General features: G+C 54.5%; 2 protein-coding genes across 2 annotated transcripts in view; one reads left to right on the top strand and one right to left on the bottom strand.

Annotated features, from left to right (window-relative positions):
• Positions 1 to 22,757, top strand: part of CACNA2D4 (calcium voltage-gated channel auxiliary subunit alpha2delta 4) — a 113,675-nt gene that overhangs the window by 75,475 nt on the left and 15,443 nt on the right. The window lies entirely within an intron of this gene.
• LRTM2 (leucine rich repeats and transmembrane domains 2) lies at positions 521 to 16,653 on the bottom strand. The gene is made up of 6 exons (XM_032844423.1): positions 16,591 to 16,653; positions 9,924 to 10,107; positions 9,308 to 9,449; positions 6,084 to 6,674; positions 2,545 to 3,021; positions 521 to 1,606 (listed from the first exon to the last, which is right to left on the bottom strand). Exons 3-5 carry the CDS (start codon positions 9,372 to 9,374, stop codon positions 2,567 to 2,569), a joined length of 1,113 nt encoding a protein of 370 aa, XP_032700314.1. The 5' UTR covers positions 9,375 to 9,449; positions 9,924 to 10,107; positions 16,591 to 16,653; the 3' UTR covers positions 521 to 1,606; positions 2,545 to 2,566.

The raw sequence follows: 22,757 nt of genomic DNA, 5'->3' as shown, positions 1-22,757 counted from the left end.
AAGAGAAATAGGGTTTCTCCTTCATGTTAGCAACACCCCCGATCTAACCAAGGCTAATGAAACGGCATCAACAGCTTCTAGGGAGACTTTCCCAACCTCCCCTTACACAGCGGGTCCTCTAGGCAAATGCACGCCTTCCTACCACAGCGGCTGGTCTGTCAATGGCCAGGGTAGATTGGCTTGAGCCAGAACAGTGACAGATCTCCAGCCCTCCTTCACTCTGCAGTGCTGCACGGTGAAAGCAGCCTGAGGCTCACGAATTCAGAGCGCCAGGCCAGCCCATGGGCCACCTGCCTCAATCAGCTACAGACCCCTTTTCGATCCAGAGCTCCCCATGGACACCTCTCCTGGTGCTGCCCCCAGGCGAGGCCTCAGGCAGGAGTTTCCCATCTTTCTTTCGGAGCTCTGGACATTAGGGTGAGGTCCTGCAGCGCTTCTTGCCGCTGCCTGGGGAGACAAGGGGATAGGAAGACCCTCTCCCAGCGCCCGCATGCCCTCCCCACCCAAGGAAACCAGGAGGTACATAGGAAAATACAGTCTTTATTGTTCTTCTGAAACAACAAACCAGAAATATAATTTTGCCTTTAAAAATCTTCTGTCTCAGGCTGAAGATACCACTGTTGACAATACCCACCCCTCCCCTCCTTTTCCTTTAGAAAATTCCTAGATCTGGTATCAGCTGGAAAGCCAAAAGAAGGAAGACTATGCCCCCAGCCCCGGGGAGGCTACCTGCACTGAGCTCCACCCCCACAATGTTCAAAGGCATTCCCTGCCCCTCCCCCAGCCCCCCACACCTACCATGATCCTCTATAAGGTGAAAGGATGGGGGGGTGCAAGGCAAGGTGGGCCTGCCCTGTCCTGCCCTGTCCCTCCTCAGATTCTTGGCCTCCATGTTCTGGAGTCCTCTTCCGGGGCCTCCAGCAAGACCCCTCTCTTAGAGCCTGAAACCAGCCTGATGCCTCCCCACTCTCAGGAAGCCGTGGGAAAACGGGTGTCCAGCAGGGGGAGACCTAGTACTCACCTGTGATCAGACTCACAGGGAGAGGGCCAACCTACACAAGGGCACTCGTGCCCCCCAAAGTCCCGCAGAGCAGCACAGCTGTCTCCTCCCCTGCCGCCCCTTCGGTGTAGGCTGCAGGTAACAAACAGGACCCCAGCCCATGCTCTGGTTTGGAGCCCAGTCCAGGTGCAATTAAAGACTCCAGGAAGCCAGACTGAGCACACAAAACCCTAGGGAAGGAACTCCACCCCTGCAGCCTCTGGGCAGAACCTGCAGCCCTCCCTGCCCCTGGGGCCTGCTGGGGGTCCGCCCTGGCAGCGAGCTTATGTGAAGGCTGTCTGCATTCCCAAGATGCCACCAGTCATGACCCAGTCCCCACCCCAAGGTCCCAGGCCCGGAGCTGCTGAAGATGGAGGGGTGAGGGGTACAGAGCAATGGTTCTTGGGCTGCAGGCTATAGGAGTGGAATTGGTGGGTATCCCCATGGGGCCTGGCAGTGATGATGTCCTTAGACAGCGCTGAAGAAACGCCCAGTGGGATGGGCCTGGGCTCTCTGGAGGCTGCCATCCACACATGCTGCAGCGTCAAGGCCTCTGGGCCGGTGTCCCTGGAAAACCCAGCAGGAGAGGTGTGAGAGGGTTACCATGGTGACAGGAAGGCTCAGCCAGCAGCACCACTCTGGCCCACTTCAGAGACTCTCAAAGGAATCCTTATGTTGTTGGTGTGGGCTTCTCCCCCCGTTGACTTGAGAAGGTTGCAGGAAGCAAGCGAAAGGTTCTGTGGCCTGATGGCCAGAGACACAAGGGGGAAACAGGTCACCGCTCCCTAAGTTCTCATGATCTCTATATCCGTGTGATTCTTTGTGTGTGTGAGACAGAGAGAGACGGACAGAGAAAGAGAGAGATTTCCAGTAGCTGTAATTGCACTGGTGATGCCGGGCATGTGTGAGAGGGCATGAGTGAGGCTGGGAACAGTGGGGCTGGTGTGGCCTGTAGCAGACAGAGGGACGCGATGGCTTCAGCCAAGGGAGTGTGTCATAACTGAGTTTCTAAGCACTGGGTCCAGATGCCGGGGTTGGTGTGAGCGTACATTAGAGCTAGCGGCTGAAAGCTGTACTCAACTTGGACACTGAAGGACAGCTGAGAGTATCTTCCTGGCTTAGAAGGGGGTAATGGGAATTGACTCCTTGGCCCCCTCATCCCCTCCTCCCCACACCTATGGGCCAAAGGGGAGAGGCACCCAGCTGTGATTGCCCCAGGGCAGGAAGGACATCAGGGGAACCCTGAGTCCAGAAGTCTGCACTTGCACACAGAGCCATAGTCAGAAGCGTAGGGAGATCCCCAGCTGTTCAGAGACTTGGTGGCCCCGGGAGGGGCATGAGCAAGAGCCTTGAGCACAAGGGCAGCTTCCGCAGAGACTTCGAAGTTCATGGAGACCCCCACACCACGCCTTGCTCTCTGGAGGGCTGGGGGCACCAGTGGAAGTGGAGGGAAGGGCCAGCCCTTACGGAAGGGATCCCCCACGTGCTCTCCCTGCCCTTCCTACCTAGGCCAGTGGGGTGGGGCTCTCATGCCACAGAGGAGATCTGCTTCTGGTCTTCGTGCTCACCCTCCGGGTCCCCCATGAGGGGCTGCCGCTTCTTGAGCTCCCGGTGGTACTTGGCCATGAGGGAGGCGTAGATGCAGCCGTAGGCAGCAGCCACCACCATCATGATGCAGACGATGCCACAGACCACCCCCGCGATGATCACGGTGCCGATGGCCCGCCTCACGCTCACCGGCCGATACCGCTGCTTCTGGGGGCAGGCTGTGCTGGGCTCAGGCTCGGGCTCAGCTCCTGGCTTGGGCTTAGCGGGTTCAGGGCTGGCCTTGGTGCAAGGCGGCCCCGGAATACCCAGCCCAGCCGAGCTATTCTCGTCCTCCAACTGGGAGCAGTAGTTGAACATCTCCATGGGGACGGCGCGCATGTCCTTCCCCCTCAGCTCCTTGGGTAAGGTGCAGGCCAGCTGGTCCAGGCGCCCCCCTGTAGCCAGGGGAGAAAAAAAGCTGGGGCTGACCAGGCATCCGGAACCTGGACTCCCTCTCCCCATCCCCAGAGCCCCGAAGCAGAAGGCCCTGAAGGTTAATCAGGAATGCAGTTGGTCCTGGAGTCACTGCAGGAGGAGAGGAAGGGAGAACAACCAGCATTTATGAGGCCAAGGACCATGATCGGTGAGGTACACGTAACAGGTCATTCCATCAGCGCAGAAGCCATAGAAAGTGGATAGCGCCGTCATTCCCATTTTAAAAGAGAAGCACACAACCATTCCAGTCCAGCCTGCTCTGCCCAGAGTCCAACTGCCCCACGAGAGTACGGCACCGCCAATGTAGGCCGATGCTCGGAAAGACTCAGCCATGCAAAGAGAGAGCCGAGAGCCCTGCCGGGGCTGCAGGTCCACTACTCCTCTCCTTGCCGCCCCCATCTGCCTGCTCACCACCCATCTGTAAATCTGGAACACTGTTCCCCACTGTATCTCATCCCTCCAGCACTCCTCCCTGTCACAGAAAGGACAAGTCAAAAGCCACTACCACAGCCACCACTCTTCTAGACGGAAGCTTTTGGTGGCCCAAGATTATTTCTTTGGCATGGGGAGAAAAAATGTCAATTGAGAATGTTTGTCTTTGCCTCTTTGAGAGCATTCCCATAGCCCATCAGCACCCCAGCATCTCTGAGCACAGTGGCATCTTGGGAAGGAACCCTGAGACGCCTGAGGGCAAAGGAGGGGGGCTGGTGCTAATGAGGGGGTGTGGCGCACAGGCTGAGCCTTGGGGAGGTCAGGAGAGAATGTGTATGCAGAACACAGGTGGTAGGTCAGGAGAATTCCCTAGGAAGTCAGAGTCAGAGTTTGTCCCTCTATCAGCTTCCAGTGAAATCTGGATGCCAACAAGAGATCCCTTCCCACATAGCTCCTGCCATCCCCTCACTGCCAGTTCCCTCTCCCTGAGCAGCTGCTGTACGTCCGTCTCCTCATATAATAGATACGTTTTTCCTGGGATGCTGATGAAAACATCCCAAGAATTTTTTTTTTTTAAAGAAGTGCAAGGTTGAAAACAACTGTACTGTTGAAAAGTTCCAAAAATAGACATTCCCACTCCAGGCCCTTTGGTGCTAAGAATTTAGTTCCTGATGACTATGTAAAAAGACAAGGACGTTGCCTAGGGATAACAAATGGGGCTGAGACCCTTGGCCTCTAGTTCCCTGTGCCTCTGACTGCCTAGGGGACTTGTGGCAAGTCTCACAGCCAGCACATTGTGTCTAAGGGTCCCCTTCAGACAGGCAGGGGTGAGGTGTTGAGATAGAAGCAACCTCACCTTCCTATTCAAAGACTTGAGGTTGAATCCTCGCCAATAATTTAATTTATTTAGTTGCATGTGAGTCTTGGTTTTCGTGGCCATAAAATAAGAATGGCTAACTCGATTAACTGTTATAAGGATTAGGATAGATAATGTACATGAAAAGATATTTATAAACTGGAAGCTATATAGGTATTAATTGCTATTTCCTGACTCACAGGAACAGGAGAAATTATCATAGTGACAACATTTTATGGCACTTTACAGTTTATAAAATTTTTTTTAAAAGATTTTATTTATTTATTTGAGAGAGTAAGAGAGAGAGAGAGAGAATGAGCCAGGGGAGGAGCTGAGGGAGAAGGAGAAGCAGGATTTCCACCAAGCGGGGACCCCGATTCGGGGCTCGATCCCAGGACCCATGATCATGACCTGAGCCGAAGGCAGTAGCTTAACTGACTGAGCCACCCAAGTGCCCCTGTAAAATTGTTTAATTAACTAAACAGGAGAATATTGTGCAAATGTGGCTGGATACAAAAAACAAAAGGAGCAAGACTGGTGGAAAGGATTGGTATTCTTTTCATGTGGATTCATTCATTCAGCAAATACTCAGGGAGCATCTACTTTGTGCTGGGCACCAATTTCTGTCTTACTAAATTCGTTCTATGTTATGACTACTAGTAGCAAACGAACAAATAAATGAATAGGTTTTATGGACAACTTGCTTTATGCTAAGTACTTTTCAAGACACTTTACAGGCGGATGCTCATTCAGTTAAGTGTCTGCCTTTGGCTCGGGTCATGATCCCAGAGTCCTGAGATCAAGTCCTATATTTGTTCCTTGTTTGCCAGGGAGCCTGCTTCTCCCTCTGCCTGCTGCTCCCCTGGCTTGTGCTCTCTCTCTTTCTCTCTGACAAATAAATAAAATCTTTAAAAGGAAAAAAAGATACCTTTACAAGCATTACTATTTAATCCTCACAATGATTCTATCAGATAGCTGTTATCTGACCCATTTTACAGATGAGGACACTGCCACAGAGAGGTTTCTCAGGATCACACAGCTACTAAGGGAGAGAGCCACAAATCACACCCAGATCTGGCACTTTTAACCACTACACTCACTTCTTTGCCCTCCTTATCATTTTATAGCTCATTCTAGAACATTCCCCAAAAAAGGGAAGGGAAAGAGTAAAACTAAAGCCATTTGGTTTCTTATTAAAAGCTGTGAATATAAAACTTCTTGGGAGAGAGCGTTGAGATCATCATCAAAACGAAAATTTGGTTTTATCTGTGGATTTAAATTATATTCCACCCTCCTGAAATTGAGGATATTTAAGAAATTGCTGTATTATTCAGAGGAGCAAGGGTGGTTTTTCTTCCTCCTACCATGCCAGGGAAGCCCAGAGGCATACCTGGTGGGATGCAGAGAAAAATTAAGTTGCCTCACAATACCTACAGAAGTGAGATCGAGTTACAGTGAGTCAGTCTGAAAGAAAAAGAAGAGGAAAGAGGCTAGGAGCTGGGAGGGGCACACAAAGAAGAAAGCGGAGCAGTAAAGTGGGAGGGAAAGCAGCACCAGCTTTTCTGCCCTGCCCATGGATTGGAGCCCAGGCGGAGACTCTTCTAGTCCGGAGCTAGTGGAGAGGTAGGGCCACCCCTTCTCCCTGGACATCGACCCCGAGTCAGTGCCCAGCCTCCAGGAAAAGTGTTGGGCCATGGCTGATTCTCCCGATTCCTTAACCCAGGCAGGACTAACCTCGGTAGGAGAACCACTCCATCCAGTGCTTGAAATCACGCAGGTTACAGTCACACTCCCAGGGGTTGTCCCCAATCTGCAGCAGCTGCAGGCTTGCGAGGGGTTCAAACGTCAGCCGGTCCAGGTTCTGCAGACGGTTGGAGCGAAGTGACAGGGAGCGCAGAGCGGGGAGTCCATCGAAAAGGCCAGGGGGCAGCTGCGCCAGCCCATTGATGGACAGGTCCAGGTGGCGGAGCAGGGGCGAGTGCTGCAGCAGGTCCCTGTCCAGGGTCCTGATGCTGTTGTTGCGCAGCTGCAGCTCCGTGAGATTCGTCAGGTCCCCGAAAATGGACCGGGGCAGCTGGTCCAGGAAGTTGTTGGATAGGTCCAGCCGCTGCAGGCTGGACAGATTGGCGAATGCCCAGCTTGGCAGGGCACTCAGCTTATTGTTCAAGAGTAAGAGGGTTCGGGTGGCCGCAGGCAAGTCTGGGGGCACCATGGTGAGGCCTAGGCCACTACAGTCCACCTCCAGGCTGCGGCTGTCACACTTGCAGGAGAAGGGGCAGGCAGGGAGGGCCTCCACAGCATACAGCGTGATCCAGCAGGTGAACCCTGGAGGGTAGGGGGAAAGAAAGTCATGGGCAGGGGTTACCGTCCTTTCTAATTTGTAACATAATGGCCTCTTGACTTTCTCTGCTTTGGCCACAGCCCCAATCAATGCACAAATCCTCACTGACCACATAAAAAGATAATTAACAAGCTGAAGCCCACCTATATTACTGGACATCACACAGCGTCAGCAGGGCTCCTTGCCTCGCAGCACATCTGGCAAAGAAACCAGTTGAGTGGAGTACAATCCTGGAGAATGGCAGGCCTGAGCCCAGAGGATGAGCAGTATTGTTCCACAAGGATGCCCCAGCTCACGGGGCCTCCCCTGGTTGATCTCCTTGGGAGTTTGTACCCCACTGATACCATAGATGTTGACCAAATAAAGGGTGTAAGGGTGTCAAAGAAACCTGCTCCCCTCTTCCTCTCCCAGTGTCACAGAGAAAGATCCTTTTTCCAAAAGAAAATAGCCACATTGCTGCTTCCCTCCCCCCTGCACCTCCACCCCCAACTTGGGGCTGCCCTAGGCTAAGACTCACTGTATGTGTAAGAGGGAGAGCACAAAGGGGTGTTCCCACCCTTGTCCCCTACATCCTCCCATGTGCTGCCGGATCCAAGAAGAGAACTGGTAACAGTATGAAGACCAGGAACCTCAGCCCCTCTAGGGTCCCACTCTGGAGACCACAGTGGAAATGATAAGGATAAGATGCCCAAATCCACTTCCATGCTGAAGAACACTTGGGCACAAATGACTGCAAATCATAGATTCTAGGAGAAGTTTCATATTTATTTTCATTCTAAAATCAACCATGCACTTAAGTTGGGCTCCTGTCCCTCAGGGTTGCGGGGTAGCATTTCTGCAGGATGGACCCATTAACAGCTTTCCTTTTGTGGGCCCATGTTTTGCCCAGGACCCCTCTGAGTAAGCAAGCTCAGAGTCTAGCCTGGGGAAGGGCTGGGACCTCTCAGAGAATAATTATAACAGAGCAGCTCATTCCATTGTCCAGCAGCACTTTCTCAGAGTGACTGCAAATCTCCCCTCAAGCATCTTCCTGAGTCTCATAGAAGTTTGCTCGCTAGGGAAGAGAGAATGGGTAAGCTCAAAATAGTTCAACTTCTTCAAGTCAGCACCCGGTCTGGCAAATTACTGGCTCCATCTTGGATGTGGGATTCATGCAGATCTGACAGCGCAGGGGAGGTTGTAAGGGCAGGGGTGGGAGGGCCCTTTTGTGCTCTGCCTCTTTCACACATGGAGTGTCTGAGCCTAGCATAGCTCCAAGTTGAGGGTAGGGGTGCAGAGGGGAAGCAAGCAGCAGTGTGGCTGTTTTCTTTTCGAAAGAGAGGTCCAGAGGAAAGAACCTAGCCAGAGAAGCAATGGAGAATCAGGCCCAGTTCATGGCCCAGGTGATCCCACTCAGACAGCCAACAGCCACTCCAACTTGAGTGCCTGAATGGGATGGTCTTGAGCCTCTGTCCAGTAAATGTCTCATTGTCTGGTATCCCCAAGAACAGAGCTTGAAGGAACAGTATGGGATTATCTCTCCCCATGCTTGTGGTGGGGTCAGTGACAGCTGAGGGTGGACTGCAAGGCTGACACCTGAGCCTCATTCTCCAGAGGAACAAGCACAGTCATGGGCAGGGGAGCTGACCAGTGACCCTTCCTGGCCACATGGGGTGGCCTGCTGCTACCTCTCACCTTCTTACCCCTCTGATCACTTCAGCCTTCCCCACTGTGCCATCTGAAAATCAACATTCTTCAGGCTTCACTTTCCCCAGAAAATAATTCAATCCATCCAGCTTCCCTCACAAAAGGGTCATAACCAGAAGCCATTATTCCCCCCACCCCTGAGGAATTCAGGGTGACGTAAAAGCTCTGGTGACAAGAAAACATAATCCTGTATTGCGAGGTGTTGAGTGATTCTAGAATGAGGTTGAAACAGGATCTGAGTGGCTCAGGGATCAGCCGCTCTCACGTGGTGAATAATTCAGGCTGCTCTGGTCCTGCCACGGTATCACCGGGCCAAGTGAGCAAAGGGAGAAGTCAGGCAGAAAAATGTCCCTCGGGACCATTTCTTACCTCTTATCATGTAGCCTTGGGCAGGCTAGTCCTCAGTGACCTGGACACTTTGCCTCTCCTGATGAGAATTCTCAAGCTTCTTTCAGCCCGACAACTTACAAGGCTTTCTTATGGGAAATGGAGATCCCATTTCCCCATATACAGAAGGAAGGCTGGGACCCAACCCCTATGGCCCTTCCAACACCACAATCCAAGAGCTCTCTCCATTTCAGAGCAAAGAAGACTGAGACAGAAGCCTCTAGGTTCACCCAGTCAATGGAAGACAAGAGGGAGACTCGCCATTAGAGCAGCAGGACTCCCACAAGCCAGACCGCTGGGGTGGGGGTGGACTTCCTGGGTGCAGGAATGGCCTTCAGCTCCTGACTTAACCACCGAAGGTCCCAATGGCAACTCTTTCTTGGGCTGCCACAGATGCCAGTACCATGGGCAAGACTGTAGAGGGTAACCCCTGGCTCTCAGGCCTTGGGCATCCCAGAAAGATCAGAGCTTCCTGCAGCCTGGCGGGCATCACTGCATGCCAAGCTGCCCCCTCCCACCCCCACCCTTGCCCCACTGTACTCACAGGAGATCTGCCTCCATGGCAGGGCAGGCCTGGTCCTCTGCTCGGGGCCAGTGCCCCGGGCCAGCATGGTGAACGCCACAGCTCTCACGGCTCTGTACCTCCGGGGAGAGAAGAGCCCCTCAGTGTGTGCTACCTGTCAGTCCTGAGAGAGAGAGAGAGAGAGAGAAAGAGCTGAACAGCACTTGAGGCCCCTTTCCAGCCCAGGGGTTAGGAGAGGGCTTGGTGTCTCTTTACACTCCTTGTCATTCCCGCGCCCGTTCAACTCAGCTATGATTCCCTGAGTGGGGGAAGGAGCAGAATGAGGGGCAGAGAAGCCAGGAAACCAACCCCCTCCCTGGGTGACTGGGGTGGCAAAGAGGGCAGGCTCCGGGCTGTGGCATGCTGCTGAGTTCTGCCTGTGCAATGCAGAGGTCCCCAGCAGTGGCCTCTCCGGTGTCCCCTACCCGGCCTCTCTTGAGGCCTCTCTGGTGTGCTATCTCTAAAATGCTCTGCAGGGTGATAGGGCCTCCTTTGTGAGTTTCCCCCAAGTGACAGGTGGGACAGTAAGGGACATATCTACTAGGTAAGCAGAGTGAGGCCACGGTAACCATGTTCTCGGTCCCTGCGCCGCTCTTACCATGGCCCCCGAGGAGGCAGAGTCTGCTGCTGGGTCAGGCGTGAGGCCCAGGCCCTGCTCCCGCCACCGGGCTGGCCTCCGGCTTCCCCTCCACCTTCGCCTGAGAGGTGAGGTGCGGTGCTCTGTCTTCCGCCCGCTGGTCTATAATAAGACTCATCAGCTCAGGGAGTTCATGCTGCAGCAGCTGTTCGTGCAGGAGACAGGGACAGGAAGGAGAGGATGAGCTTTCAGAACAGAAGGAGGGCTGGGAGGGGGCCCAGGGAGGCAAGGAAGCAGGTTTCTCTTGCAGATGACAAAAGAGTGGTAGTCACCCTGTCTAGGGTCTCAGGATCAGCCCTGCACCAACCCGAAGACTAGTAAGAGGACCCTCCCGTGGTCCCATTTCCTTCTAGGTATGGCTAAGGCCCTCAGACAGAGGCCAGAGCCTCAGCTCTCCCAGCCCCATCAGAGGGAAGGGAAAGGGGGACAGTGGTACCATTGCAGCAAGCAGGGACACGGTGGGGAAGGGGACGGGTGCAGGAAGGGAAGGCTCTGCCCCCTGCCCAGCCCCTCCTGCTCCCAAAGGGCCAGCATCCCATCAGCCCACTGCTCCTGGCTGGCTCCTCTGGTGGCCTGCTCATCCCTCTGTGATCCCGGTCACAGCCTCCGCTCTCACACGCACCCCCCACCACCACCACTGCACTCTCCCCCCAACAATCTGGAAGAGCCAGGGGCAGAGTTAAGCAGGCAGCTGAGGAGGTAGAGGGACTGCTGGGAAGCTAAGTCAGCTCTGACATCTTGCATCCGGTGAAGCGGGTTTCCCTCGGGCATTTGGGGGCCTGTTGCCATTTCTGGTGTCTCTCGGCGCCTCCCCAGCCCCCACTCTCGAATCGAGCCACCTCCAGTGGCAAACCCCACTTAAAACACAGCAACCCCCATGGGACCCTCAACTTTGCTCCCAGCAAGGGGAGCCTGGGGTGGGGAGGGGGTCTTGGTTGGTCTCTTTCCCCCTCTTCCACTGGGGGATAGGGGGCTCCAGGTCGTGCAGGCCTCCTAAGGGCTGGCAGAGTCTGTCACAACAACTGGGCCCCAATGTGGGGTGTGGGGAGCAGCCCGGTGCCCCCCACCGCCTCTTGGATGGGTCCCAGACCCTGGGCTGAGGCATGAAGGAGAGGCTGGAAGCAGCTCAAGTGTCTTCCCCAGCAGCTCTTGCCAGCCCCGGCCCATAGGCCTCCGGTTCCCTTCGGGTCCTGCCGCTCCCTAGCTGGGCAGCCTTAGCAAACCATGTAAACTCTCTGAGCCTCAGTTATCTTCTCTCTGAAAGTGATGACATTAAGACTTCATGGGCGGAATCTCTGTGCAGATCAACTTAATTAAGGGAGAAGAGTTAACGTCTACTATATTTAGTACACATTACCTTAGAAGATAATTCAGGAGAACGTGCCCAGCCTGGACATGAGCCCATGATAGCTGTGAGGAAGCCCTAGCTCCCCTCCTCCACGGGGAGGGGGACCGCAGCTTGCACGAGTTCTAAGTAACACCTCCTTCCTGGTCCCACCAGCCTCACACATGGGACTCCTTCCCTATTCCTGAGCAGATGGCCCATCATGGGATGCTCATGGTGGGGCACGCTCGCACACACAGCCTTCCCGGACCTCCATCCGGACAGCAGTGTCCACCCTCTCTGTGTCCCTCAGGCCCTGACCCTTGGAAGAGCCTCCGACTCCCACAAGAACCTCACAGCCAGAGCTCATGGCACCCACACAGTATCACAGTATCAGGCAGGTTAGTGGCCATCCAAGGCATGGAGATGATGACCAATTTGCCCAAGGTCACATGCTAGATCAGAATAAGTCTGAGTCTGGCTGCTCGTCCGCTCCCTGGTGATCATCACCCGGCAATGGCCCTTCTGGGGAGACGCTCATGTGCACACCGAGCAGGGTGCACAGAGGCTCCCAGACACGTGCTTGGAGCACCCAACACAGCACATGGTGCAGACACACACCCACAGAGAGCTGTGCAGCTAGGCACGTGCTCGTGCGCACATACGCACACGCACACACATACGTGCACACACGCATGCCCACTGGCAGCCCTCCAGCGCTTCCCATCAGATGCCAACACTCAAGCAGCAAGAGCCCCCAGCAGACAGATGTGCGGGGACACTTCCAACCCAGAAGTAAGGTCTAAACAAAAACCCCACAAGGCAGCCCCCACTCCCGAACATTCTCTATACTCAGACCCAGAGGGCTGCTGAAGACCCAAGCCAGGCTTCTGCTCCCACTCTTTCCAGCTTCTTGCAAGGACACAGGGGGCTGAGAATCCCCTTGCCCAAGCCCAGGCCCCGTTTCCACCTGAGTCTGTTCCCCTCTGTTTCAAGCAGCTTCTCCTTTTCCAGCCCGCCCACACATCCCGGACCTCAGTGTCACCCCATGGCCTAGGGGCTGACCAGCAAGCACAAGGCAGACCCCTAGGCATCATCTTCCGAGGTGACAGGACACCATTGACCCCAGCATCTCTAGAGAAATGTGATGAAAACAAAGTCCCCCAGGTCCAGGGGTGGGGAGTGGGGCAACGGTACCTGTGCCCCCCACTGAGCTGGCCCTGCCTCCCTGGGCACCATGGGAGTGACCTTTAGGGAGATATGGGGCTAGAACCCAGCGCTTCCTGCCTCCTTGGCCCTTTGCCCACAAGCACACCTCCAACCCAAGGACCCCTTCCCACCCCCAGAAGTCTTCAGCCTCATTAGGAAAGGGGATGACCTACATTAGGAGAGCATCTGAGGCAGCAGGCACTGCCCGGCTGCTGGAATAAATTTACACTGTCTGAGAGGGAAGTCCCTGCACCCAGGATAGGGAATGGGGGACAGAAAAGAGCAGGGAGGCCCTGCCAGAAAGATCTCCAGGTCCCGCAGCCTCTCGGATGCTGGACTTGCTCCTGTTCCTCACACGCTCATTGTCTCAGCCCCAGGGACAGAGACACCAGAGAGAAGGGCCGGGCCCCGCCGGGGCACTGGGCCTCCTTCGCTGGGCTTTGCTGAGAGAACCAGGACATGGTGGGGCTGAGGAACTACAAGCAATCAAAGGGAGAACCCCTGAGAATCCTTTGCTACTCAATATGGTCTGTGGGCCTTTCTTAGGAATTTCTTAGATACGACGGTCAGGCCCCACCCCAGGCCCACCCAACTAGAATTTGAATTACTCAATACACTCAATACCATACTCAAGTTTGAGAAGCACAAGACAGATGGCTTCTCTCCTGGCAGGCCCTGGCACCTCCCGGGAGGGCGTGCAGGTCCGTCCTCCCAGGCTCCATCTAGGGAATGGCCATGACCTGGGCAAGGGTGGTTGGGGGGTGTGGGCAGAGGATACTGACATTAACCTCCTTCAGAAAGCCCCTGTGTGAGGAGAAGCACCTACCATAGCCACAAACACCTGTTTATAGTGTTCCTAGTTCTCAGAACAACGCTCTGAGGTTTTGCAGTTGGGGAAAACTGAGGCAAAGGAAATGAAGTAACTTGTGTCAGGTTGAGCAGGGGAAGAATGAATACAGCTTTGTGATCAAGCAGCCTGGGGACAAAGCTACAGCTGAGTTAGTAGCTTTGAGCAGAATGGGTCCATTCTGCTCCTGATCTGCTCACAGGCAGGGGTTCTAGGTGTAGGAAGGAAAGGCAGCCACGGGAGAGGCAATCTTCCATTTGTAGAGCTCTTCACAGTTTATGCAGCAAGTCCTTACCCCCAGACTCAGGGGACCAGGCAGCAGGTGCTCTGACGCCCCTCCTGCTGGTGAAGAAGCCAGCTGAGCTGAACTGGACTGAGACACCAGCCCAGTACCCCGTCCAGGGCCCCTCCTTCCAGTAAGCTCATCGATGCAGAGCGGAAATGTCCCAGGTGGCCATGATCTTAGGAAAGAACGTGGAGGGGGCTTTCTAGAACCCCTTCGGGGGGAGGGCCCGGTGCTGAGGTGAGGAGGGAAGCCAGGGGTGGAGGATAGTGATGGAACAGGAGGCAGCAGTCAGAGCAGAACGCTCCATGTGCTCCTGCCGTGCTGAGTGGGTGCAGCAGCATCCCCTGGGGACTGGGAGCATCCCCCCCCCCACCCAGCCCCACGGGCGACAGGCAAGGAGCAGCCTGCCAGAGCCCCAGCCCACAGAGTGCTTGGGCCAGAGGGTGTGGGGTGGTGCCCTCTCTGCGCTCCCGTGCCTTGGGGTTTCTCCTGCAGACAGAGGTTAGTCTTCCAAGTGAGGCAGGCTCAGACCTCAGCTAGAAACCTCCAACACACCCACTGCCAGCCTGGCGTCCACACCCTTCCCCTGATGATTCTGTCGTGTCCGTCATCCCAAGTCCAGTGTCCAAACCACACAAGCGCTTAAGGCCCACTGAACCTCAGCCTGGGGGTCCCTGACTCCTAGGACATCATGCTTGCTCTGCCATTCACCTCCACCAGGATCGCCCTTCAGTCAAGGGTCTCTAGTTGAGGACGAGGCTTCTGCACGCCCTCGGCATCCAAGAGTCACAGAACTGAGAAGCAGAAAGGGCCTTCGTGGTCACCTGCGCACCCACTTCCCTCTGCAGACGGGTGAAGGTCGCGGGCAGGTGAGAGGCGCCCAGAGGGGGGAGGGGGACCTGGACTGCAGGGGGGCCCGAGCTGAGCCCTGTTTGGTGGGCACCATGCAGGGTGACCTCTCCACCTGCTGCCTCCAGTCTGGCCGTCTGGGCCCTTCTAGGAAACATGCTTAGTCTCTTCCTGCCTGTCACCCTCATGACACACCGCCCAGGCAGCATGGAGCAGGTTTGTTTTTTTTCAAATCTCTCTGTCTGTTCTTGGAACCAGCTGACCTTCCTGGTTCGTTTTAAAAAGCATATCCCATTCTCACCCCAAGCTTGCTGCCTCCTGGTTTCCTTGTTGAATAGTCCTGATCCCAAACAGATCTTCTGGGAATCCGAACAGAAAAGCCCCCAGTTACTCCTCCCTGGAGCCCCTCTCCATTGTGAATCAGCTAAGCGTCCTCATTGAGGTCAGTCTAGGGGCTCAGGCCGTGGTCTTGGGCAGGGGGCAGAAGAAGCCTGATCTGAGGTAGAAGGAGAGAGACCCCCAAGAAGGGAGAACCTGACTGAACTACAACTCCTTCTTCCCCAGACACCCCAACATTACATAAAGGCCCTCCCCTGCCTCTAGCCCATGTTACCCATCCTGCCCAAAGCAGCTCCACCTGGCCCCTCCTTGGCTTTGGTGCCACGGAAATAGGAACGAGATTTGCTCATCCAGGCCCCAGACACAGCTTCCAGCCAAACCCCAAAGAAACCAGATCGGTTGCTTAAGAAACGTCCCTCCTTCTCCTGCCACCCCCAGGCTGGCTTTCCTGGGCTCCCTCTTTTGGCAATGCTGGAGACTGTAGCAGTGGGGAGGTGGGGTGGGAAGAGCAGGAAGCTGCTTCGGGTTTCCCTCCTGCTGGACTTCCCCCGCCCCCTCCACGTGCTCAGCCTCCCTTCCCTCCCTCCCTCCCCCCCTCCCTGCCAATGTAGTTATCTAAGCTCCTGGGCGTCAATCTGAGTCATGCCAAAGCCATGCCCCATGCGCCCTGACAGCCAGGTGCCACCCTCACCATCCCCCCCCCTTGCCCCCTGCCGACTCAGACAGCTTAGCTCACAGAAAAGACAAAGCAGCCCCTGGAACTGAGCTGGGCGGTTGGGACCCCCGGTTAGACCACCCTCTCTGCATTGTCAAAATGGGCTTGGGGCTGCTGAGAGCAGTTTTCCTACACCAGCTCAGGATGCCCATGCCTCAGTGGGTCAGAATGCCAGGCGGGCAGGGCCGGGCTGTACACCACCCATTCCCCCGAGGCTAAGTCCACAACTCCCACCAAGGAGGCATAAGGCTTCCCAACCCATTTACAGATAGAGGACCCAGTATGTAGCTGGGAGACACCCCGAGTGAGTTCTCACGAGCCGGGGTCCACCCCCTGCCCCTGGTCCCCCTAAGGGCTGGGAGCAGGGCCTCTGGCTTTGCCAAGGAAGAGCTGCAAGGCTTTTCTCCCTTGTCCACTCCCAGCCACGCCCCCACCAGGGAACCTTCCCCCACAGCCGTGTGGGGCCATGTCCAGCTAGGGAAGGGTTCCTCTGCACCCTTGTCCAAGGACAGCAGCCTGGAGGCCAGCAATTCCACACTGAGGACATCCAGCAAAGAGGCTGGGCCCCCGAGGTCTATTCCCATACCTCAGACAGCTCAGATCTCCAGCCTGCCACCCCCCACCCAAGCCACGCTCTGAACCAGTTCTGTCACCAGCATCCCCTTTCCCATAGCACCCAAGCTCCTCGGGCTGTGAATGCTGAGCTGGGCAGGCAGACGGCACAGGGCTCTTGGCTGGCACTCCCCGTGCTGCGGGGACTGGTTTCTATGCCACCCGGGCCTGTCATCTGGCACTGGCACTGCTCTCTTCTCCCCTCCCCTGCCCCAGCTCACCTCCCCAACACTGTGAGGTCAGAGTAGTCCTGCGCCCTATGCCTTTGGGCTGCCCCGATGTCCAGTCCTGAGCACTTCCCCAATCCCAGCAACTGCTCCCAGGCAGGAGGTAACATGTCTGTGCAAGGCCAGGAGACCCAGCAAAGATGGGCCCCATTCCCCGTGTCCCGGCCACCCTGCACCCCCGTCGGCCCTTCATGCCTTCCCTCCAGCGAACAGCACTCACCTTTCTTCACCCTGACCACAAGCTCCTTAAATCAAGTAGCTCTAAACCATGCGTCCAGTGAGAGTGAGACCCTCCTGGGGTTCCTGGAGAAATCCAGTCAGCCCTGCCAAGCGGAGCGCAGTGGGCACTGAGTCCCCAGTCCGCCGGGAGCAGGGACCTGGAGCGCAGCACAAAGCACGGGGGAGAAGGAATGCCTGCCGCCGCTGCCAAGGGGACCGGGCTGCTGGGTCAATAACAAACTGAGAAGGAAAGAGGGAGGGACAGAGGGAGCCGATAGGAGAGGGGAAGAAGGGGGAGAGGAGGAGAGCGCGCGTGTGCGCGAGCAAAGAGACGGAGCAATGGAGTGACAGCTGGGGGTACATCTGTGATGACAGCGACAGCAGCACACACAGGCAAAGGCGCGCACGCACGGGCGCGCACACACACACAAACACACACACACACACACACACACACACACACACACACACACACACACCAGAGGCGCTCTTGGCCAGAGGGCAGCGCTCACCCTTAAAATGTGAGCATTTCAGTGGAAAAAAAGGCTCTTGCAGCTGAATTGCTTCCAACTGGAGAGGGGAAAGCTGTTGAAAGCTGTTTTCCCGTGGACCTCCATCTTCCTTGCCCGTGCCCCTCCAAGCTCTCCCTGCCCTGACCAACTGCCCCACTCTGGGTCTCCCCCTTCTCTCCCCTTTCCTTTGGCAGAGAGGGGCAGGACCCTGGCGGCAGGAGGCCCCTAGGAAGCGGGATCTGTCTCCAGTTCAGAGGGATGCAAGGCAGTGTCTTCCATCCTGCTTGGGGAGCAGGAAAAACTGAACCCCTTTCCTGATCAAAGGGTGATTTATTCCAGAGAGGATAACTGGAGGGGTGTGCAGGCAGCCCATCTTCCCAGCAGTCCTCCAGAAAGGGGCCCTGAGCCACACGGAGCTGGAATCACATGGTCACATACAGGTCAATGAGCCTCAGTAAACCCAGACCAGGGCTGCTTAGGGGAGTACAGTGCCAGGGCAGGCCGGCTGTAAGCTCAGGGTCCTGCTGCAGCTGGCTGATGGGGGAGGGGGTGGGGGGGACTAAATGCAAGCCCCCACCCACCACCCACCCCCACCCCCGCACCATGCTTGGCTTTTCTAGGCTTCTTCCTCTTATCTAGATGGGGTAGGCATGGAAGGGAAAAAAACTGGTATTCAAGAATTCAGAAGCCTCATTACTAACCAGTCAGGACAAGGAAGTTGGGGAAATTGATATTCCAAGAGATGACAAGTGTCTGATCCAAAGGCAAAGGAGCGAAGCCAGGGACTTGTCCCAGCGAGACCACAGCGTATAACCAAGCCCCCTAAGTGACCCTTCTTTGAGTCTCTTAAAATCGCCCTGACAAGAAGATGGCACGGTGTGTTGCCAATATGTCAGGGATATCCCAGCATCCCTCTTCTATTTCACTTGTGTTGGAGGGGGTGGGAGAGGGCGGTCATCAGGATCGGGAACGGGGGAGGGGGAAGCACCTTGAAAAACTCCCTCGACTCAGGATGACTCTCACAGGCACTCCTGCACCTCCTTTCTGTCTGCTCTGATGGAAGACAGACTCAGCAGGGAGGGCTCAGACCGCAGTCCCAGGAGGAGAGAGAGAGCGGGTCTTCTACCTCCTAGGAATTCCCTGCCTCTCACCCACACAGTGTGCATCCTACCTTCAAGCTAACTGTACCCACCTGCCTCTAAACAGACCTCTGCTTCTCCAGCTCCTTCCCTGAGTCTGGAACAGCCTCCTTCCCCATGGGTAGCCTCCCCCTTCTTAAAAACCCAACCAGAAAGTCTCCTCATTTACGAAGGTTCCCTGGATGGTCCATAGACTTGACCTTCTCCCATCTTTAGCCTTTCTTGGGGCCATCCTTGTGATTCTTATCGCAGAAAATGTAAAGCCATTTTCTGTGGTGTGGTTTATCTTCTTTCATAAACTAGGAACTGTTCCGGAAGAGGAACTCTGCCTCTCCCATGCCCCAGTGCCTTCTTGTCAGCTGAATGAGGGAGAGAAGGGACCAGCCCAAGCCTAAGCATCAGGGGACCCAGAGTCTAGACTCTGTTGCTCATTAACTAGCTATTAGTTAGTTAATGGACCTGACAGCCCTGGGCCTTGCTTTCCTGTTCTGTAGAACGAGGAGTTAGAATGATTGAGGTCTCTGGTCTCCCTTCGGTTACCAGCACTCTGTGACCTTGAGCAGCTGCTGGCTCCCCAGCTTGTAGGTATAGGAGGTAGGCCCCTCCTAGCCTCGCAGCTCTAGATCCCTTAAACAGTCTCTGAGCTGAGCTATTAGGGCGGAGAAGGGAGAAGGACAAAGGAGATACGAGAGCTGGGGGTGAAATGTGGAGGTGCTGACCCCTGGGAGCACGACTTCTGACAGGGAGCCCTTCCCTCTGTGCACATAGCTGTTTCGTTTTGCGGTCTGTGACGACAAAACAGCGCCGTAGTGACAGCCAGGACTCGGAGCGAAGAGGTACATCTTGATAAGCTGCCTGCTGCCTGTGGCCTTATGGGGCTCTTTGTTAGGTTGTCTGACAGCCAAGCAGATCTTAAAGAAAAGACCTGAGATCATTCCGGAGACGTAGGGGAGAGAGAAGGGCAAGAGGAGGCCCCGGGGGAGGGGGAAGGACAGGCCCGGCTAGGGCCAGGACGAAGGGGGTATCATTTTTTCACCTTTATCAAATTGTATCAGGACCTGGGGACCAAGGTCAGGCTCTGAAACAAGGTCCAATCATGCCTGGGCAAGAGGGGGAGGTCCCGCTGCTCCCCTGGCGGAGCAGCCCAGGAAGGCCAGATGCCTCATGTTCCCTCGACCCCTTTGCTGGATCTCTCTGCACTTAGAGTTCTGAGCCGGTCTGCAAACATCAGACTGTGAGGCATGATCTCCTGCACACGGCAGGCTGCTAGGAGGTGCTGGGAGGGAAGCTGGCCAGCCTGGTTCTCCCCTGACTTGGGGGGCCGGTGAGGTCCTGACGATGGCCGGCCACATGAGCAAGCAGCACAGAGACCCAAGCGTCATGCTGGCAGGCCTCCCAGGAGAGAAGGCTGGGCTGTCTCAATGTCTGGGGTGGAAAAGTACAGTTTGGGTTGTAAGGCAGGACTTGAACAGGGTTTGAAATGATAAGTCACGAGGCAGGGCAGAACAGACAGTCTGTTGATGAAGAGGTTCCCATGCCCCTCACTCCTCCCCAGTCCTATCTCAAGCCCTGCCCTCAGGATCTAGCACCTCTTGTCCCGAGGAAGTTCTTTCTGTCTCACCCGAAGTCCCCGTTCCTTAGTGGGTTCCCTCCTAGGCCTTCAAGGGAATCAGAGCACAGCTTCAACTCTAGGGACTCAAGTTCAGATCTGTAAGAGGGCGAGGCTCCATACGGGAGGAAGGAGTTCAACATGGTCCCGAGCCCCAAAGCGAAGAGACTGAGAGATCTTATAGAATTCGCTTCCCCATCAAGAGGCTGGCTCAATGGAATTCACAAATATTTACCTATTTAATTCAAAAAATATTTTTAGAGCGCCATGATATGTTAAGTCTGATGCTAGATGCAAGGGATCAGAACTCTCTCCTTCTTGCCTATTAGCCCCCATGCCAATAAGGCAAGACAGGCAATAAATGAGAATAAAATAAATAAATCATGTTGCTGAGAAACTAAAAAGTGATGAAATGAGAATGAAGGATGAAGGGCTGGGCTACTCTATCTGGAGAGGTCAGGGAAAGCCTCTCTAGGAGGTGACATTTGGAATGAGATCCGATGACGAGAAGGAGCCAGCCATGTAAAGTTCTAGGTTAAGAGCATCCCAGGAAGGAAGGACAGCGGATGCCGAAGCCCTAGGTGGGAACAAGACTAGCATGTTCGAGGGAGAAGATGATTCAGGTTGAAATCAGAGAGAACGGCAGGGCTGGCTCCTGTGGGGTTTTGAGGCCATATTACAGAGGAGTTTGGATTTTGCTCCAAGAGCAGTGGAAAGACATTGGAAGTCTTTAAGCAAGGGAGTGAGGTGATATGATCTTCAGAAAGATCACTGTCGTGACTCTTGGAGAACGGATCACAGAGAGGCTGCTTGGGGGTCTAGAATATTAAAGAAAGTGAGAGATGTTGCTTTGGCCTGGGGTGGAGCAGACAGACTTACCGTGTTTTGGAATAAGGTCGGCAGAACTTGGACGGAATACAGGAAAATGATTACAATTAAGTGGAATATGCCCCAAATGGTGAAGTCTCAAGGAGGGTCACATTTTGGGGAGAAAAAGCCCGGGTTCAGTTTGGAACCTGTGAGGTTTGAAATGTTCTCGGTGACTCAAACGTGGAGAGGTAGTAAACATTTGGAATGTCCTCAGCTCTGCATACGGATCCCACACGCAAAGGACCCAGAACTTGCCTTAGAGGAGCTTATGCACCAGCTGTGAGACAGAACCGGGGGGAGAGAAACTGCTTTGCTCCCCACTCCTCCCATTTCTACGCAAGAGCCTCAAAAATCTGTTTCCTTAGGGGAAATCAACCTCCACTCTCTCAAGACTCTCCCTGTTTGAATCATAGCATTTCTTCTAGCTCAGGAATGTCATGATTCTAGGTACCGTGGCTCCGAGCAAGCAGGTAGAGAGACAGAGTCTCTCTCTAGGAATAGGAAGAAAGCTCTTTGACCAAGGAAGCCAAGGACAGGGGTAGATAAACTTTCCTAATTCCAATGATTTGATCATTCTAAGCATTAGTGTGATGGCTCCCTGACAATTTTGAGAAGGTTCCTCTCCTTTCACTCAGACTTTTTTCTACAGGTGAAAGAAATTGTCTAAAATGAGTATCAGAGGGGGCCTTACAAGAAAGAATAAGGGGGAGAGCCTGAGGAGTCCCCTCAGTCCTCCAGGACTGGAGGGAACCATGAGAGGGAGGAGGGGATGTGCCAGCAAACACTGGGCCTTCCAGCACAAGCTTTGTGTGTGGATTACTGCTGTCCATGTGTCTTTTGTTTCGGTCATGACCAAGAATTCCATGTACTTGTGTCCTTCTCGCCGACTCCTTTCAGCCAGCAACAAGGAAGTGCACAAAGAACTCAAATGTTCCCATATCAGAGAACCTGCTCAAGAAAGCTAGCCACAGGGGCGCCTGGGTGGCTCAGTGGGTTAAAGCCTCTGCCTTCGGCTCAGGTCATGATCCCAGGGTCCTGGGATCGAGCCCCACATCAGGCTCTCTGCTCCGCGGGGAGCCTGCTTTCTCCTCTCTCTCTCTGCCTGCCTCTCTGCCTACTTGTGATCTCTATCTGTCAAGTAAATAAATAAAAATCTTTAAAGAAAAAAAAAAAAAAAAGCTAGCCACGCTTCCAGCCACAGAGCTGCCATGAGACTCCAAAGGAGGGGAGGGGCCTCTCAGAGACCTGGTTCCATCGTCTGCAACCATATGAGCTCTAGAACTGCATTATCCAACATGGTGGCCACCAGCCACATGTAGCTATCTAAATTTAAATTAATTAAAATTATATTTTAAAAAATCTAAAATTCAGGTCCTCCGTCATAACAGCCACATGTCAAGGGCTCCACAGCCACTTGTAACTAGTGGCTACTGTACGAAACAGTGCAGAGCTTGGATGCCCCATCATTTCAGAAAGTTCAATCAGACAGCATTGCTTTTGAAGAGTGGTTTCCAAACTCTGGTTCCGGGGCCAGCGGCATCAACACCATCTGGGAGCGCTCTAGAAATGCAAATTCTCAGGCCCCGCCCCAGGCATATGGGGATGGGGACAAATCCTCCAGATAATTCTTTTTTATTTTTTAAGATTTTATTTATTTATTGGAGAGAGAGAGGAGAGAGAGAACATAAGCAGCTGGGAGGAGCCTGATGCGGGGCTCGATCCCAGGACCCTGTGATGGTGACCTGAGCCAAAGACAGCTGCTTAACCAACTGAGCCACCCAGGCGTCCCCTTCCAGATGATCCTAACACATGCCAAGTTTGAGTACCAAAGCTCTAGTGTAGAATAATATTCTCTCCCCCTGTCCATTTGAGCCTCAACAATCTTATACCCATTCAGCCTTCCTAGGGCAAGTATAATCATGACTTGTTCTATAACCAAGGAACAAATCCAAAGATCGCAGCTCTAACCCAGGGCCAGAGTTCTGGCCCCTTGACCCTTCCTTGGTCTCATTTTTTTTTTTTTTTTCACCAAACTTGT

This window comes from Lontra canadensis, unplaced genomic scaffold (genome assembly GCF_010015895.1).
Source record: "Lontra canadensis isolate GAN:19392208 unplaced genomic scaffold, GSC_riverotter_1.0 scaffold153, whole genome shotgun sequence".
In the NCBI taxonomy this organism is placed as follows: domain Eukaryota; kingdom Metazoa; phylum Chordata; class Mammalia; order Carnivora; family Mustelidae; genus Lontra; species Lontra canadensis.
The sequence above is the reverse complement of the archived record's forward strand: the minus strand, read 5'-3'. Positions and strand labels throughout refer to the sequence as shown.